Source organism: Triticum aestivum, chromosome 3A (genome assembly GCF_018294505.1).
Source record: "Triticum aestivum cultivar Chinese Spring chromosome 3A, IWGSC CS RefSeq v2.1, whole genome shotgun sequence".
NCBI lineage: Eukaryota > Viridiplantae > Streptophyta > Magnoliopsida > Poales > Poaceae > Triticum > Triticum aestivum.
In genome coordinates, this window is record NC_057800.1 from 140104104 (window position 1) to 140119701 (window position 15598).

Consider the following 15598-nt stretch of genomic DNA (forward strand, 5'->3'; position numbering starts at 1 on the left):
AAAGTCCTACACAAGCTCGATCGTGGGATGACGCGGTCAGTAGTGGGGCGCGATGCACGGCACGTTTTCTTCCAACAGAAAAAAGAGGAGGAGAAAGAACAAAAACGCTGCGACGTACGCAGCACAAAATCTTCAGTTTGAGTTACAGATGAGACCCAGTAAACTTCATCCATGCTTTGATTGCTAGTTTGAGTTTGACATCATCATCTCAATCCCAAAACCATATATATATACTGTACTTAGTACTCGGCAGCTGCACCCAGCAGCTACGAAGGCGAGGACAATCTAGGCCAGCACCGCGGCGGCGGAACCGGATCGTCTAACATTAAGAAGGAATGTTAGAGAAGCTACAATACTCTAACTTTTCTTTTTTCTATTCATATAATTATGTCTAAAATAATTTAAATTAATTTGCAATTTGATGATCTACCGTATACATTTATAGTAATTATATGCAAACAAATTGATGGTGAAATAAAATTAAATTTAAAGTATTTATATCTACAGTAAATACCAACACTAAACAATCTATTAATCATCTACTAACAATTCCTAACTTTCCTTCTTCATTTTACACTAGCCTAACACTGTATAGCACGGTGACATTCAGGATCCGGTTCTCGCGGCGGCTTGCTTGTCGACCATGCTCCTGGCGAAGGCGTAGCGGAACCTGGCGTTGTACGGGAGCCACTCGAAGGCCTGCGACGCCCTGCGCCGGCCGCCGGCTCCTGCTGCGGCGGCGGCGCACCGCTGGATGGCCTCCTGCGCGGCCCGGCCGTCCAAGTTGTCGCGCGTCCACGCGAGGACGCCGTCGCCGGCGGGGAGGCCGGCCTCCTTGGCGTACCGCTCCACGAGGCGCGGCAGGAACACCTTCCTCGACTTGCGCACCACCACGCCGGCCTGCAGGAACTCCCGCTTCGCCCGCTCCAGCTCCTCCGTCACGTTCTTCGCCGTGTACACCTTGAGCTGCAGCGCAACGCGACGCCGGAGCTCAGCACAGGCCTCGAGGAGATCGATCAAGTACGGTGGCGGCGTCAGGGTGTACGTACGTACCGTGGGGTCGGAGGAGGCACCGGTGCACAGCGCGAACAGGGCCTGGGGCTGGCAGTCCGGCAGGCCGAACTTGAGCTGGACCAGCTGCTTCTCGTCGGCGCATCTCTTCCGCATCGCCGTCGACAGTATCGATTCAAACCACTGCGGGTAAAATTGGATCAGACCTCACTTCTCCAGAAATCAGGTTTCCCTCCCTGTGCTAATTTGACTACTCCTAGAGTGTTCTTGGTTAGTTTTTTCTGAATTCATGAACAGTTGACCAAGCTGAATTTAGGGCCTTGGTTCACAAGTACTGAGTTCTTCAAGCATAAACAGCCCGCTTCCTAGAAAGTATCCTAAATGTAGAATTTAAAAAATGATTTTTGATGTTTTATCTGAAGCCGTCGATGTTACATGAATTATCTGAATTTATACTCAAAACTTAGGCATGAGATAGAAGGTCGTACGTACTTACACAAGTTGGCAGCCCTCAGTGTGCTAATTTGATTACTAGTGTGTTATTCATGTTGTTCCGTTTGTTTCAGTGAATTTGATGAATAGTTTACCAAACTGAATTTTAGGGTCTTGAATTTTATTTGAAGCTGTCAGCTTCACATGAACTATCTGAATCTAAATTCAGGATTTGGCATGAGATCACAAATCATACGGACACGACCAATCCGCGGGGATCTGCAGCACAGCAAGGAGTGTTCAATGGAGTTGGCTGTCACGGCATATCCACCAACATTGTAGGCAGCCTGCAATATGTGAGTTATTTGTTAGCCACGTCATTATGAACTCCAGCACTCCAGGGACAACTGTAACTAAAATATCCTTTTCACCTTGTGAAATAGAGCCATTCTTTTCAGAGAGCTGTTTGGAATTCCATATGCTAGATATGCCTGCAAAGCGAATCACACGTGGGATGACACACTGGCAAAATTACAAAATTTTAAAGAATAAGAAAACAGAGAAACCAGTGTAGAGTTTTCGGCAATTACATGCATGACAAGAGAATTGTACACGTTGATCCAAAAGGCCAGTTTGATACTGGTTTCTGATATACTCAGATCAACCCTTTCAAGCTGCTCCACAAGCAACCTAAGCTCAAAGCAACACCATGAAATTTGTTATACAATTATTCGGTAAATAAATTACTCTCCAGGATATAAAGCACGATAATCATCATTTTTCCAACAAACCTGTAGTGGGTAATTGCACAGGAGACATCCGGCGTCTGATTCTCTTCGACTGTGATTGAACATACTTCGACAATGCTTTTGTTACTTGATGGATTAGTCTCCTCGCCGTTACCCCTCCGAGGAAGAATGACACTTGTTGATGATCTTGACAAGAACGGCGAGCGAACCTTTTCAGGCTTTTCTGGTGACTCCGTGCGCAGAAGACAGTATATGGAGGCCATGCATCTAACCATTTCTTCAGATATCTTGCTTGGACATTGGTAGAGATGATCTTTCAGAGTACGTGCCAAAGAACTACTCCCTGAATAAGGCAGCTATTTGTAAAGGAAAAAAAGGCAAAACAAAGGAAAAACAGCAGTTAAAATAAGTTCAATATGTGCATTTTCTGCTTGAAAGTACTACATTAATCACAGCATCTCCTGATTTAAATTCAGCGGGTTCAGACGTACAAAATTGGGACAAAAGGCATGCTCCTGAAAGTACAACAATGCAGAGAATTTGCATTCGAGTATAAAAAGGCCATACATCTGACTGTAAATATTAGCAAAGGGAGTAATACATAAAAAAATTAATATAGAGTAGAATACACTACATTTAATTTTTGTATGTATTTAAAGAAACTATATTTTCTTTTGTATGTTTTACCTTCCTTGGATCTGATGCAAGGGAGGCAGGACGAACATCCAACGTTTCGCTGGAGAAAGATTCATGCTTGATCTTGGTCTTGAGCATGTTCTTCGTCCTACCCGACTCCGACACTGATGTCATGATATGGAAAGGTTGGAGAGGCAGCTTCTTAGATGAGCAAAATGCACTTGATATTATGCTCGATTGTCGTCGTCTCGTCCTTGAACTTATGCTCTTGGCATGAGCCGGGGATGAAATACCGGAACTCTGCCCTGATGATGGCCCAGATACGCACTGATCAAATATACTTCTGTAGAGTGAGAGGACGTGCTGCTCGCGGTTCGCGATTTCCTCTTCGAGCAATTCAATCTCTGCTATCAGTTCCTTTGTCTGCAGGAATAGCAACAAGAATCACACTCATCAGCGCACAATTGAAATTGTACTCATTTTGTGCCAGCCATCTGAAATTGCACTTTTTTTCTGCGAATATCTGAAAAACTGTGCTTGGAACAGCATGGAGTGTGAGGTGACACTTTCCCCTGTGTGCTATTTTCACCCGGCAATTGCACTGCTTCTATTCAACAAAATGCTAAAATTACACTAGCCTGACGATTGGAAGTAAAATAAAAATCATGGATGGAAATGTAAACAGTTTTTTGGAGGAATTTTGTCGTTGTCATTGTGCAGTAGAAACTGTAGGAGATGAACGGTACCTGAGCTGGAAAGTGCCGATGACCAGGAGACAGAGTGCTGGAAGCCCGGCCGATCGCCCGGTCAAGCATGATCCGGATGGACCTCTCCTGATGCAGATGCAGCTGCAGCTGCGAGACCTGCCACGATCCAGCAATTGCCAACACCAATTACTCAGACGCAAAAAAGAAGCCGTGGTGCACCATAGCGTCAGGAGAACAGCGGCTAATTGTTCTTTTTGTACTCACGTCATTCTCCAGCGAGACGCGGTGGTTCGGCGACGCCGTGGCCGTGCTCGTCCGTTGATCCCTCGGCGGTGCCCGGTGAACCGAAGAACCATCCGTGGAGCAAGAAGACTTCCTCGGGTCCGGCGGGTTCTGCCATGGAATTTTCACAGAATCCGATCAGTAATTTGCACATGTGCTTGCTTGATCAGTAATCTCCGCTCATGAAAGCATCACCTGTGCTTGGTTGAAGCGTTGCTCCATGGTGACATGCTTGCAAGTCTCCAGGTTCCTGCCCGAAGAAGCACTGGACAATGGACACAGACAGAAAAAGAGAACCAGGTTTGAGATGAGCGGCAAGCAAAACCAAGGCGGAGAAAAACCCGGCAAAGGCGCGGCAGAGACCTCTTGGATCGCCGGTGATGCGGCGCAGCAGCGGTGGCGGCCGCCGCGGCCTTGGGCGCCGACGCCGCCTCGGGAGCCTCGCCGCCGACCTTGCCCGGTTCTTGCGCTCCGTTCACGGCCTGCTCCACGTTCCCTTGTTGGGCTGCCGCCATGCCAGCGCCACCAACCTAGCTGCTACATGGCAACAGTCCAGAAGGGCGACGCATGAGCATTATATGAGCAGGGTCCGGGCGGGCGGATTGATCTCGTGGCGCGGGGGGCAAAGAGCATCCCGCGCACAGGGCCGTGCCCACTCCCTGGGCCGCGCTGCGACGCCGGCGGTTTAATACGGCGTGGCACGCGGTAGTAAACCGCTGCTGCCGCGGCAGCGAAGTCGCAGAGGAAGAGGAAGAGCGGGTCGGCGACGGAGAGCGACAGGGAGAGTGGAGACTGGAGACGGATGGCGGGGGGAAGTGGGAGGAGTAACTGCGTGGAAGCGAATGAGTTGGTGAGCCGCGTTAATGCACTGACGCGCGCACTGCGGCGGAGTAAATGGCACGAGCAAGAACTCGCCATGCCGTGACATGGCTTCGACTCCGCGATGTCTCTCGCCGGCCCTACGTGACTGCCGAAGTCGCAGTAAGTCGTACCGCTGGCCACTCTCTCCCAAGTTTTTACTGTATAAACTTTCCGAGCGAGTGGCTCTGCTCCTAACATGCTCGTGATATTCTACTCCAAGGAAGAAAAAAGAGTAGAATTCTAGAAGAAGCTGCACGCTGCAGCTCCAAGTCAGAGAAACGCCGCCGCGACTACTCCAAGTCCCCGACGATCAACAGGGCACAAGGGCGCAGCACAGGAGTGCTTACGTGAGAAACTGTTGCATGACGACCCGTCAGAGAAACTGCTGCCGGTGCTACAGTTCTAGACGAACCTCGGCAGCGGATCGACCTTCATGGCTACGGCTACGAGATATGTGATTCCTTCCCTGGCTGGCCTACCCCTACCGGTATGCGTGTTCTCTCCTCCTCCACGGCATTGACCTGAGCTACCTACCGGCGATCGCATGCATGCAGCATGTCACGAGGTAGGCAGGCGACAGGCATGAATGCGGGCGTTCAATGGCCCCTGTACCAGCGTCTAGCGCTAGCAGCGCAGTGGGAAAAGCTAGCTTCCGTCGACAAGGGAACCCGACGACGAGCCGGGTGTACGACTTACGACACCCCGGCGTAATGATCCACCAGCCATCTGAAACCGAGACCAACCGCATGTACAATGTACTCTACTCTACGCGGCCAGAGCCAGGGAGAGCGAGCTAGTGGTAGGATGCGTTTGGATGCTGGGCTATCCCTCTATAGGACAGGGATAGCCGTTTTTTAGGTGAATAGCGGTCGTTTGTTTGTTTCAGGGACGAGTTGGGATAGGGATGACCAGATGCTTCGAATATTCCTCCAAAACTCGGCTCCGCGGGTCCGCGAAAATCTCGCGGATGTGGGCATCCCGCGCGGGGGGCCCGAAGAGAGCCCGCGAAACGTTTTTCGGCGCCGTCTCGTTTCATTCACCTACCACAAAAGGGCAACCCTATCTCTTTTCCCCTGGACGCGGCTAATCTGCACCCGAACTCATATGCTCCCGCATGAACAGTAAAATCGAAAAAAATTCAAAAAAAAATTCAAAAAATTCCAAAAATTTTTTTAGTGAAACATTGACAAAAGTTCTAAGTGCCTGCAAAAATTCGTCATGAAATCACATTCCTAGAAAGCGTGGCAAAAAAAAACAAATCCAGTGTGTGATTTCATGACGAATTTTTGCAGGCTTGTTTTTTTTGCCACGCCTTCTAGGAATGTGATTTCATGACGAATTTTTGCAGGCACTTAGAACTTTTGTCAATGTTTGTCTCAAAAGAAATTTGGAATTTTTTAAATTTTTTTCGATTTTACTGTTCATGCGGGAGCATATGAGCTCGGGTGCAGAATGGACTTTTCGTTTTCCCCTTTCCATCTCTCTTTTCTCCGTTCCAGCGGCGGCGACAGATCGAAGCCCGACGACGGCGGTGAGTGCGCAGCGGCGCCGGCAGATCGAAGCCCGGCGACGACGGTGAATGCGCAGCGTCGTGACTCTCTCCTTCCTTTCCTCCGCTCCTCATCTGCCATCAGAGGTCACATGGCGGCGGCGGTCAACACCGGTGAGTGTCGCGCGCGGCCGCCGGAGCCCTGTGGATGGCGGCGCTGTCCCTGCTTCTCTCCGGCCGGTGCGCCTGCTGTGCGCCCCATGCGCTGGTGCTGCGCGTGCTGCGCCGGCCCTGCATCTGTCCGGCAAGTGCGCATGTTGTGCGCCCAGTGAGAACAGGTGTTGCGCGCGGTACGCCGGCGTGCTAGCTGCTTGGCCCTGCTTGCTGCGCGTGCTGCACGGACCATATGTACTAATACGTGATTTCTCCATTGATTTTCTATCCAACATGCTAATCTTTTTTTGTTGTTTTTTTTTGTGCTGCAGCAGCTCAGGTCAAAGGCGACAGGGAAGTCAGGGACTACTACATCTTCCTATTGTTGATTTCTCCCCAAAATCTGAGGTAACTTGTTAACTGCTTCTCCTATTTACTGCTTGACAGAGAATGTGCATGTTGACTTGTTCCTGTTGAAGTTATATCATTTGTACTATTATATTGTAGATGGACAAAAAGACTAAGATGTTAATTTATGCGGCAATGGCACAATGGTTTACCAATATGATAGCTTTGGTTGTTCAATCTAGAAAAAGAAAAAAGAGAGAAGCAATTACATATGCCCCAATTGATGAGAGAGATAGGATGAGAAGAGAGTACTTTGATAACAAAGTATGGAAAATGATACAATTAGTGTGAACATGCTCAGGCTTCGGAGGGCACCATTCTTTCGGTTTTGTCAACTCTTTAGAGATCGCAATTTGCTAAAAGACACGGTCCATATGTCTATTGAGCAACAAGTAGCAATGTTTTTGCACACCGTTGGTCATAATGTCAGGAATAGGGTAATTGGAGGGAATTTTGGTAGATCCGGGGAAGTTGTTAGCCGGTATTTCCATAGAGTACTCCATGCAATTGGTGAGCTTCGAGATGACCTTATTAGGAAGCCTTCATTGGAGACTCAAACCAAAGTAGAAGGAAACTACCGGTGGGATCCATACTTTAAGGTATGAGATTGAGTGACAACTACATTTTGTCATTGTAGAAACAAATATGTTTAGATCCTAATTTTTTTGGGTTTTATTTCATCAAATAGGATTGTATTGGAGCTATTGATGGTACACATGTACGTGCCTCTGTTACTCCTGATATGGAGCCTGCCTTTCGTGGTAGAAAGAAACATACTACTCAAAATGTGATGGCGGCTGTTGATTTTGATCTTCGATTCACATATGTGTTGGCTGGTTGGGAAGGGACAGCACATGATGCTACAGTTTTACGTGATGCTTTAATACGTGAAAACGGTCTACGTGTTCCACAAGGTAATAGATTAACTATGTAGATACATGTTGTCAATGGGATTTTGGTATATATGTGACTAACCCAAATGTTCGTCATACTTAGGAAAAAAAATTCTAGTTGATGCTGGATATGGAGTCAAACCAGGGTTCTTGCCCCCTTTTCGTGGTGTGAGGTACCATTTGAATGAGTGGGGAAACAGTCCTGTGCAAAATGACAAGGAGCTGTTCAACCTTAGGCATTCTTCTCTCCGCACAACCGTAGAACGTGCATTTGGGTCATTGAAGAGAAGATTCAAAATTCTTGATGATGCCACTCCATTCTTTCTTTATCCTACTCAAGTAGATATTGTTGTGGCTTGCTGCATCATTCAGAATTGGGTTCTAAATGATGGGATTGATGAATATATCATACCGGAAGATGAATGGGTGCCAAATATCACTCATGCTTCAACATCAGCTGGACAAGCAGAAGAACATGCATACATGGTTAACTTTAGGCAAGGCCTTGCTGATCAAATGTGGGAAGACCGACAAAACTATATGCACCATCAAAACATGTAGTAGCTACCATGTCATTTAGCTTGCTGCATCCCAAATAGGTGGTGGCTGGGCAGAGGGGCATATTCGAATACACTTTAACTAACAAGTTAACATACAATTTAACTAACCAGTAAACCTATTCCAATTTTTTTACTGCATCCATCAATCCATATTCGAGGGAGACAGAGGAGACAGAGGGAGACAGAAGGGAACTCACCAGCAGCAGGCGCGGTGGTGGCTGGCCGCAGAAGAGACGGGGCAGCTGGGCGCGGTGGTGGCGGCCTGCTTCCGGGCGGAGGGAAAGGAGGGCCGGCCAGGGAGGATTCGAGCAGGAGGGCGGCCGGGTCGGGGCGGTTCCCGTTGGAGCTCGGGTCGGGCGGGGAAGGACTTGGGGAGGGGCGGCCGGGCGAGGAGGAGACGATGAGGAGGGCAGCCGGGTCAGGGCGGTGTCTTGCTTCCGTGGTGAGTAGCAGCGGCGGCCGGCGGCGGGGAGCAGCCTGGCGGCACCAACCCTAGCAGAACAAAGGTTGGGGACGAAAGGAGTTTGCGGGCACAGGAGGAAGGAGTTGCGCTCGGGTCTGTTGGGTCGGGGAGTGGCATTTTGGCCATAATTTCAGTGCCCAATAGGGGTACTTGTTTAAAACGAACAGTTTTATTTTGTGGGATTGCCCAGAATTGCCAAAAATTGGTCATTCTAGATTGCACTTGCAATTGTGAGCTGATTGTGGACAATTCCTGGGGCAAAGATGAGTTCTTTTGTAATTATGATTCCCCGGGCAGTAATTCTTCACAATTGAGCCAAAAGAACTGGCCCTTACTTTGCTTAGCATTTAAACAACGCCCGATGCCCGCAACGGCTCTCATCAGCCACTTGATGCTCATGCTCAACTGTCATTCTCCTCGGAACAGCGTCAGCTTCATGCCTTCATGGTCACAAGCACACACACTAATTGACATGGGACAACTCTAGCCTACTAAACAGAATTTGTATAGTAATAACTAGTTTCTACAACAGAAATTTTCCAAAAAAAGGCATGACCATTACGGTAATCAGTTCCATTGTTAAAATAAGATATTAACGATATCTTGCATACACTGCATGCAAACCACACTAGAAAATTAGAAGATCCATGACCCCAGATGAGCAAGCTAACTGAAATTACTCAATAACATTTACAGTACTAGCAAGGTTTTCAGCAGTGCAGGAGCTGGTTATTACACTAAATGACCATTACATTGCAGTTTTCATGATATTCCCATCACTTGCGAAGAAGGCGGGCGGGGGGAGAACACATTAGTGGATAATGTAATCAGTAGTGGAGACAAAAGAATTCAGAGGGTGGAGGGCGGGGGGATCTTTGCTTACCTAGGGGTTGGGGGAAGAAGAGGAGGAGGAGCACGGAGAGGATTGAGAGGGCAGGAGGAGGCGGTGCAGGTGGAGACGGCTGCGGCTGCAGTGGCGCCTAGGGCATGTGAGCGTCAAGTGTTTTGGGGCGTTGGTGGGCTGTCCGTTTGCGGCACATATTTTTACTGGATGTCCATTTGCGCCATTTAGGCTCTTTTTGATGGGTGCCACTTGTGGGACAAGTGGGATCCAACGCCACTTATATACTGAAGTACTAGTTCTAAGAAAAAACATCCTGAAGTACTAGTGCCATGAATTGACAAAAGAAAGCAACCTACTCCTCATCAAATATTTTGGATATCGACTGGTAGCTGCTCGATCGGTTGGGGAATAGGGATTAACCGGCGAATCTGCTGATTAACTGAATTAATCAGTCGACCATTAATCGGCTAGTTAACTGTGGCCATCAATGCATATAGCTATATTTTACACAACAAATTAGTTCATGAGCAGAGGCCTGAAATAGAGGAGTGGCTCATTCTAGTACCTTGCCTTGTGCCCGCGGAGGGAGCAGTGTGCGCGTGTAGGCTAATTGATTTGGGCGGGTAGCGGCATGGAGGGGTGGCCGGGCTCGAAACTTTGCCCTCTGATATACCCCAGTGCAGTAGTTAATCAGTGGAAGGGGGCCATGAGGCGAGGACGATAGAGAGAGCTTGATGACCTAAAACTAATAGGGAGGCCAATCATCTGCCCCGCCGTAGAAAAAACGAAGATGGCAAAATCGATGGGCAAGTACCTGTCGGACACCGTTGATGGGGGTGTGATTATGACACGCGGCACTGTGCGGCTTCGTCCCTGCAGAGCGGTCACCGGTGACTGCCATGGGCGGCGGCAGCAGTGGCAGAGCTTCGACCGCGCTCTGAAACACACCGAGCCAGTTCTTTTCGGCTCATGATTCTCTAGAATATGATTTTAGGAAACTGCCCACAGAATCAGCCGCCAGTTCTATTATGAGATTGTTGTATCTGTTGTGGGGTGAAATGTTTGTAGTGCCCCTAGGCTGGAACCGTGTACTGAATTTCTAACGCTTGGTTGTTTCAAACAGCTCCACGTCGAATACAAACACGAAAGTGATTTGCGAATATCCCAAATTTCTCTCGGTGCCTCCCCTTTCTCCATCCATCTACAACATCCATGTGCGAGCATTTTAATCTATACGAAAATTCTTACTGCTAAGCAGGCATTCAATCTACACCACCACAAAAGTCATACTACTAAGCAATCAATCATGCAATTTTTTTCACTAGATGTCATCAATCATACAACTTGTACGCCATGCAAAATAACCACCCAAATAATTCACTAGCAACCATCAACTTAGCATACAGCTACGAACCATTAATCATTACCAGCCATCAAACATAAGAAAGAACCGAGAAACAGAGGGGAGAGAGGGAGGAAGAGGTGGGCTCACCTTCTGCCGGCGAGGCAGGAAGAAGCGTGGGGCGGCGAGCCAGGCGGGATGGGGCGGCGGTGTGGGCGGCCGGCGGCGCGAACCCTGGCTCCCCGGGAGGTGGGCCAGGTCGAGAGAGAAAGGAGAGGACCGTGCGTGTGTTGAGCGAGCTGGAGGCCCTAATCCCTCTGGCTAGTTGGGCCCTTAAAATCTGGACAGTGCAGCCCATGAAGGAGAATGACGGCCTGCCGAGTAAGGCGTCAACGTTGTATAGCCCTTGACTTGAGGCACGCCGCACGCGCCGCCCCCGACAGACAAACCTGCGTCCTGGCCGCCATCCCGGCGTGCCGTCCCCCTCCAGCCGGCGACCACGCCGGCACGCCGCCCGCCTCCTCTGCTCCCCGGCCGCGCGTATGATCTCGCCCTAGGCTGTGGTAAGTAAACGCACCACCCCCCAATTCTACTACACTTGTCAACTACCACTCGCAACATTTCGGAATTTGTTCTTTCTTGGATGTGGATTCATCCGTGCGCATCGTTGAATTCGCCCCGCCTGGACGCATGATCGCCGTATGCCACTATCGTCTTTCTGATGATCGTTGTATTCCAAATCATTCCATAGGATACCTTACGAATTTTTCACACGAGGATCGGACAAACAGTCAAACGCCACCACTGAACCTGGACAGGGAGGAGAGGACGGTACGTTTACTACTCGCCACCGGTGAATGGACGCGAGGATCATCGGTGGATGAACGCGACAACCCAAGCCCTGCCCGCCATGTAATCCAACCCCAAGAATCAATCAAAATCAATGCATGACCTCACTCCACTGTGCCACTCGTACGCGCGTGCCCTCTGAATTAGTAAGCCCCAACCCTGACGACGCTGCCGGCGATCGGCCATAACTCCTCCCCCTCCAACCACATGGCCGGGCCTTCTCCTCGGGTAGGGCTTGGGTTGTCGCGTTCATCCACCGATGATCCTCGCGTCATTCACCGGTGGCGAGCAGTAAACGTACCGTCCTCTCCTCCCTGTCCAGGTTCAGTGGTGGCGTTTGACTGTTTGTCCGATCCTCGTGTGAAAAATTCGTAAGGTATCCTATGGAATGATTTGGAATACGGCGATCATCAGAAAGACGGTAGTGGCATACGGCGATCATGCGTCCGGGCGGGGCGAATTCGACGATGCGCATGGATGAATCCACATCCAAGAAAGAACAAATTCCGAAATGTTGCGAGTGGTAGTTGACAAGTGTAGTAGAATTGGGGGGTGGTGCGTTTACTTACCACGGCCTAGGGCGAGATCATACGCGCGGCCGGGGAGCAGAGGAGGCGGGCGGCGTGCTGGCGTGGTCGCCGGCTGGAGGGGGACGACACGCCGGGATGGCTGTAACGCCCTCGATGCGGCTATAGCTCCCACGTGTCGAGGCACGACTTAGAGACATAACCGCATTGAAAGCAATGTCGCAAGTTAGGCAATCATTACAACATCCCATGTAGTATATGATAAAAAGGGGAAGATAACATAGTTGGCTTACACTCGCCACGTCACATCAGAGTACATAAATAACATCCATCAAACAAATCACTCATGGCCCGACTACGGTGCCAAAATAGAAAAGAACCCAACATGCGACAAGGTCCTGAATCGATAACCCCAACTAGGCACCACTACTGATCATCCGGAAAAGATACGTAGTATCGCTAAGAGTCCTCGTCGAACTCCCACTTGAGCTCGTAATCGTCAACTGGAGCAGAAACACCTGGACCTGCATCTGGAGTTGTAGTATCTGTGAGCCACAGGGACTCAGCAATCTCACACCCACGCGATCAAAACTATTTAAGCTCATAGGAATGGATAAGGCAAACATATGTGGAGCTGCAGCAAGCGACTAGCATATGTGGTGGCTAACTTATACGCAAAAGAGAGCGAGAAGAGAAGGCGAAGCACGAGCGAGAAGCTAAAGGAACATCCTGCGCAAGCATAACTCCAACACCGTGTCCACTTCCCGGACTCCGCCGAGAAGGGGCCATCACGGTAACACACACGGTTGATTCATTTTAATTAAGTTTAGTTCAAGTCATCTACAACCGGACATTAACAAATTCCCATCTGCCCATAACCGCGGGCACGGCTTTCGAAAGATCAATCCCTGCCGGGGGGTCCCAACTTAGCCCATAACAAGCTCTCACGGTCAACGAAGGAATAGACCTCCACCCAAGACACACCGATCAGACTCGGTATCTCGGTACAACAAGATGATTCGACAGGTTAAAACAAGTCCAGCAACACCGCCCGAATGTGCCGACAAATCCCGATAGGAGCTGCACATATCTCTTTCTCAGGGCACACTCAGATGAGCAATCCGTACAACTAAAACCAAACCTCGAGTTTCCCCGAGGTGGCGCTGCACATGGCTCTAGTTCGGACCAACACTCAGGGGAGCACTGGCCCGTGGGGGGCTAAAATAAAGATGACCTTCGGGCTCCGGAAACCCAAGGGAAAAAGAGGCTAGGTGGCAAATGGTAAAACCAATGTTGGGCATTGCTGGAAAAGCTTTAATCAAGGCGAACTATCAAGGGGTTCCCATTATAGCCCAACCGCGTAAGGGACGCACAATCCGGGAACATAACACCGATATGACGGAAACTAGGGCGGCAAGAGTGGAACAAAACACTAGGCGAGAGGCCGAGCCTTCCACCCTTTACCAAGTATATAGATGCATTAATATAACATAGCAATATAATGATATCCCAACAAGTAAATAAATGTTCCAACAAGGAACGGCTCCAATCTTCACCTGCAGCTAACAACGCTATAAGAAGGGCTGAGCAAAGCGGTAACATAGCCAATCAACGGTTTGCTAGGACAATGGTGGGTTAGAGGTTCAACATGGCAATTGGGAGGCTGACAAGCAAAAGGTAGGCATCGTAGCAGTGGCAAAGCAAAAGAGCGAGCAAACTAGCATAGCAAAGATAGTAGTGATTTCGAGGGTATGATCATCTTGCCTGCACAGTTGTCAGAGTTGACTGGATCCTCACAAGCAAACTCAACGGGCTCCTCGGTAGCGAACTCGTCTCCCGGCTCTACCCAACAAGACAAACAAGCAACAAGGATACAATCAACCACGGCCAAGACCAAGCAATATGATGAAACGACGATATGCTATGCGGGATGCGATGCGGGATGCAAAATGCAAGATATGACAGGAAATGCATGAACCTGGCCTCAACTTGGAAAACCAAGTGTGCCACTGGATAGAGGGGATGAAATCGATTGAAAACGATATAAAGATCATTGGAATCGGAGTTACGGTTTGGAAATGGCAAGCGTTTTAAGATATGACACCGGTATGCGATTTACAGCAAGTAGGCATCTAAATGCAACGAAATGAACATACTACAGCCTCCAAACATGAAAACAAAATACATGGCAGTGAAGTACTCAAGATGGTTGACAAAATACTAGCACTGAGCCATAGGCAAATTCATCCATTAAGAGGTTCAAACAAGCATGGCTAAAACGCAAATGCAAAACAGATTCCAGACTTAGTGAAATTAACACTAGTCTGAAATTTCAGATCACGATGCTCTCTTCGGAGCAGCAAAACAACATGATAGAAAACCTGAACATGACAAGTAAGAACATGGCATGGAGCTACTCAACAAGCTTAACAAAACACCCAAAGTGACCTGGGGCCAAAAGGGTTCACAAAATACTCTACCGAGCTCACGAACATCGCTCGAACACAATCAGTTTTCAGACTTAGTGAAAACTGAGACACGCTGAAATATAACTCATGAAGGCATGTAAACGAGCTCGATGCACTCACTACGGTGCAAGTCATGGCAAGGAAAGCATATAACCATCAAGAAGGCACAATGTGCTAGCTACACATGGCAAGAACAAAGGCATAGCATGCATGGAACACTAACGGTAGCATCGGCAAAATCGCAAACAAGTTGACGATCTGCCCAGATTAACAACGAAGCAAAAGTTGAGCTCGATTGAGTCAACCTAGAGCACTCCACATATGTAAACAAAGACATGGATGGATAGAGAATAACATAAATATCAAAACTCTCTTACTGATCATCCTCAAAAGAGGCACGGATCATTAGGAAACAAGCTGGACATATAGCATCATGAACTAAAATATCCCAGACTTAGTGAAAATCACCAAGTCTCTGAAATCTGCAATCTCAGGTACCTCTCTTCGCAAGCTTGCACAATACAACACACACATCCTAAAAATACATGGGTGGCACCTCTGGAAAGAAGACAAAATGCTTAACAATTCATCCCAAAGGGGCACAGGCATATCATGCACGAATTAAACATGGCAAAAATGACAAAAGTGCATGATGAACTAACGGATCTGCAATCTAACTCACGAAGCCTCCTTCTAACAGCATTTTGGGTATCAAGATGACCTCAAATGCAAATGATGCAATGGAACGAAATGATGTACATGTCGAGACGAAGATTTTGATATATCATATGCCCAAAACGGAGCTACGGATGCGGAGATACAAGCACTCAAAGAATGCATAAAAAACTGGGAGATTAGGGTTTCGGGGAGAGGTCAACCTAGCCCAGATCCATATCAGATCGGCACGCGGATCGAGGAACGCCG

At 48.6% G+C, this 15598-nt stretch overlaps 2 protein-coding genes across 3 annotated transcripts in view; one reads left to right on the forward strand and one right to left on the reverse strand.

Moving 5' to 3' along the window:
* Window positions 1-463: 463 nt before the first annotated feature.
* Window positions 464-5152, reverse strand: LOC123060718 (uncharacterized). Of its 2 annotated transcripts, XM_044483541.1 has the most exons (12): window positions 5026-5152; window positions 4181-4351; window positions 4013-4082; window positions 3800-3928; window positions 3575-3691; window positions 2880-3251; window positions 2235-2548; window positions 2034-2133; window positions 1875-1934; window positions 1704-1790; window positions 1050-1194; window positions 464-966 (listed from the first exon to the last, which is right to left on the reverse strand). In XM_044483541.1, the coding sequence occupies exons 2-12, from the start codon at window positions 4330-4332 to the stop codon at window positions 572-574; spliced, it is 1941 nt and encodes a 646-aa protein (XP_044339476.1). In that variant the 5' UTR covers window positions 4333-4351; window positions 5026-5152; the 3' UTR covers window positions 464-571. The 2 variants fall into 2 exon arrangements, with proteins under 2 accessions (XP_044339476.1, XP_044339477.1); XM_044483542.1 differs by lacking the exon at window positions 5026-5152 and having other exon boundaries at window positions 1054-1194; window positions 4181-4347.
* A 1010-nt stretch (window positions 5153-6162) lies between these two features.
* The window catches only part of LOC123056855 (putative nuclease HARBI1), a 14930-nt gene continuing 5494 nt past the window's right edge, over window positions 6163-15598 (forward strand). The window contains exons 1-3 of the mRNA XM_044480105.1: window positions 6163-7327; window positions 7417-7642; window positions 7725-8107. Coding sequence (XP_044336040.1) covers window positions 6995-7327; window positions 7417-7642; window positions 7725-8107 — 942 coding nt within the window. The 5' untranslated portion in view covers window positions 6163-6994. The remainder of the gene's footprint in view (window positions 7328-7416; window positions 7643-7724; window positions 8108-15598) is intronic.

Excerpts from the sequence above, each read along its gene's own strand:
- LOC123060718 (XM_044483541.1), bottom strand. The coding sequence starts at position 4,332 with ATGGCGGCAGCCCAACAAGGGAACGTGGAGCAGGCCGTGAACGGAGCG. Across the intron at positions 3,929-4,012 it reads AACGCTTCAACCAAGCACAG|AACCCGCCGGACCCGAGGAA; the intron begins GTGATGCTTTCA and ends ATTCCATGGCAG. Across the intron at positions 2,549-2,879 it reads TTGCATCAGATCCAAGGAAG|CTGCCTTATTCAGGGAGTAG; the intron begins GTAAAACATACA and ends CTTTACAAATAG.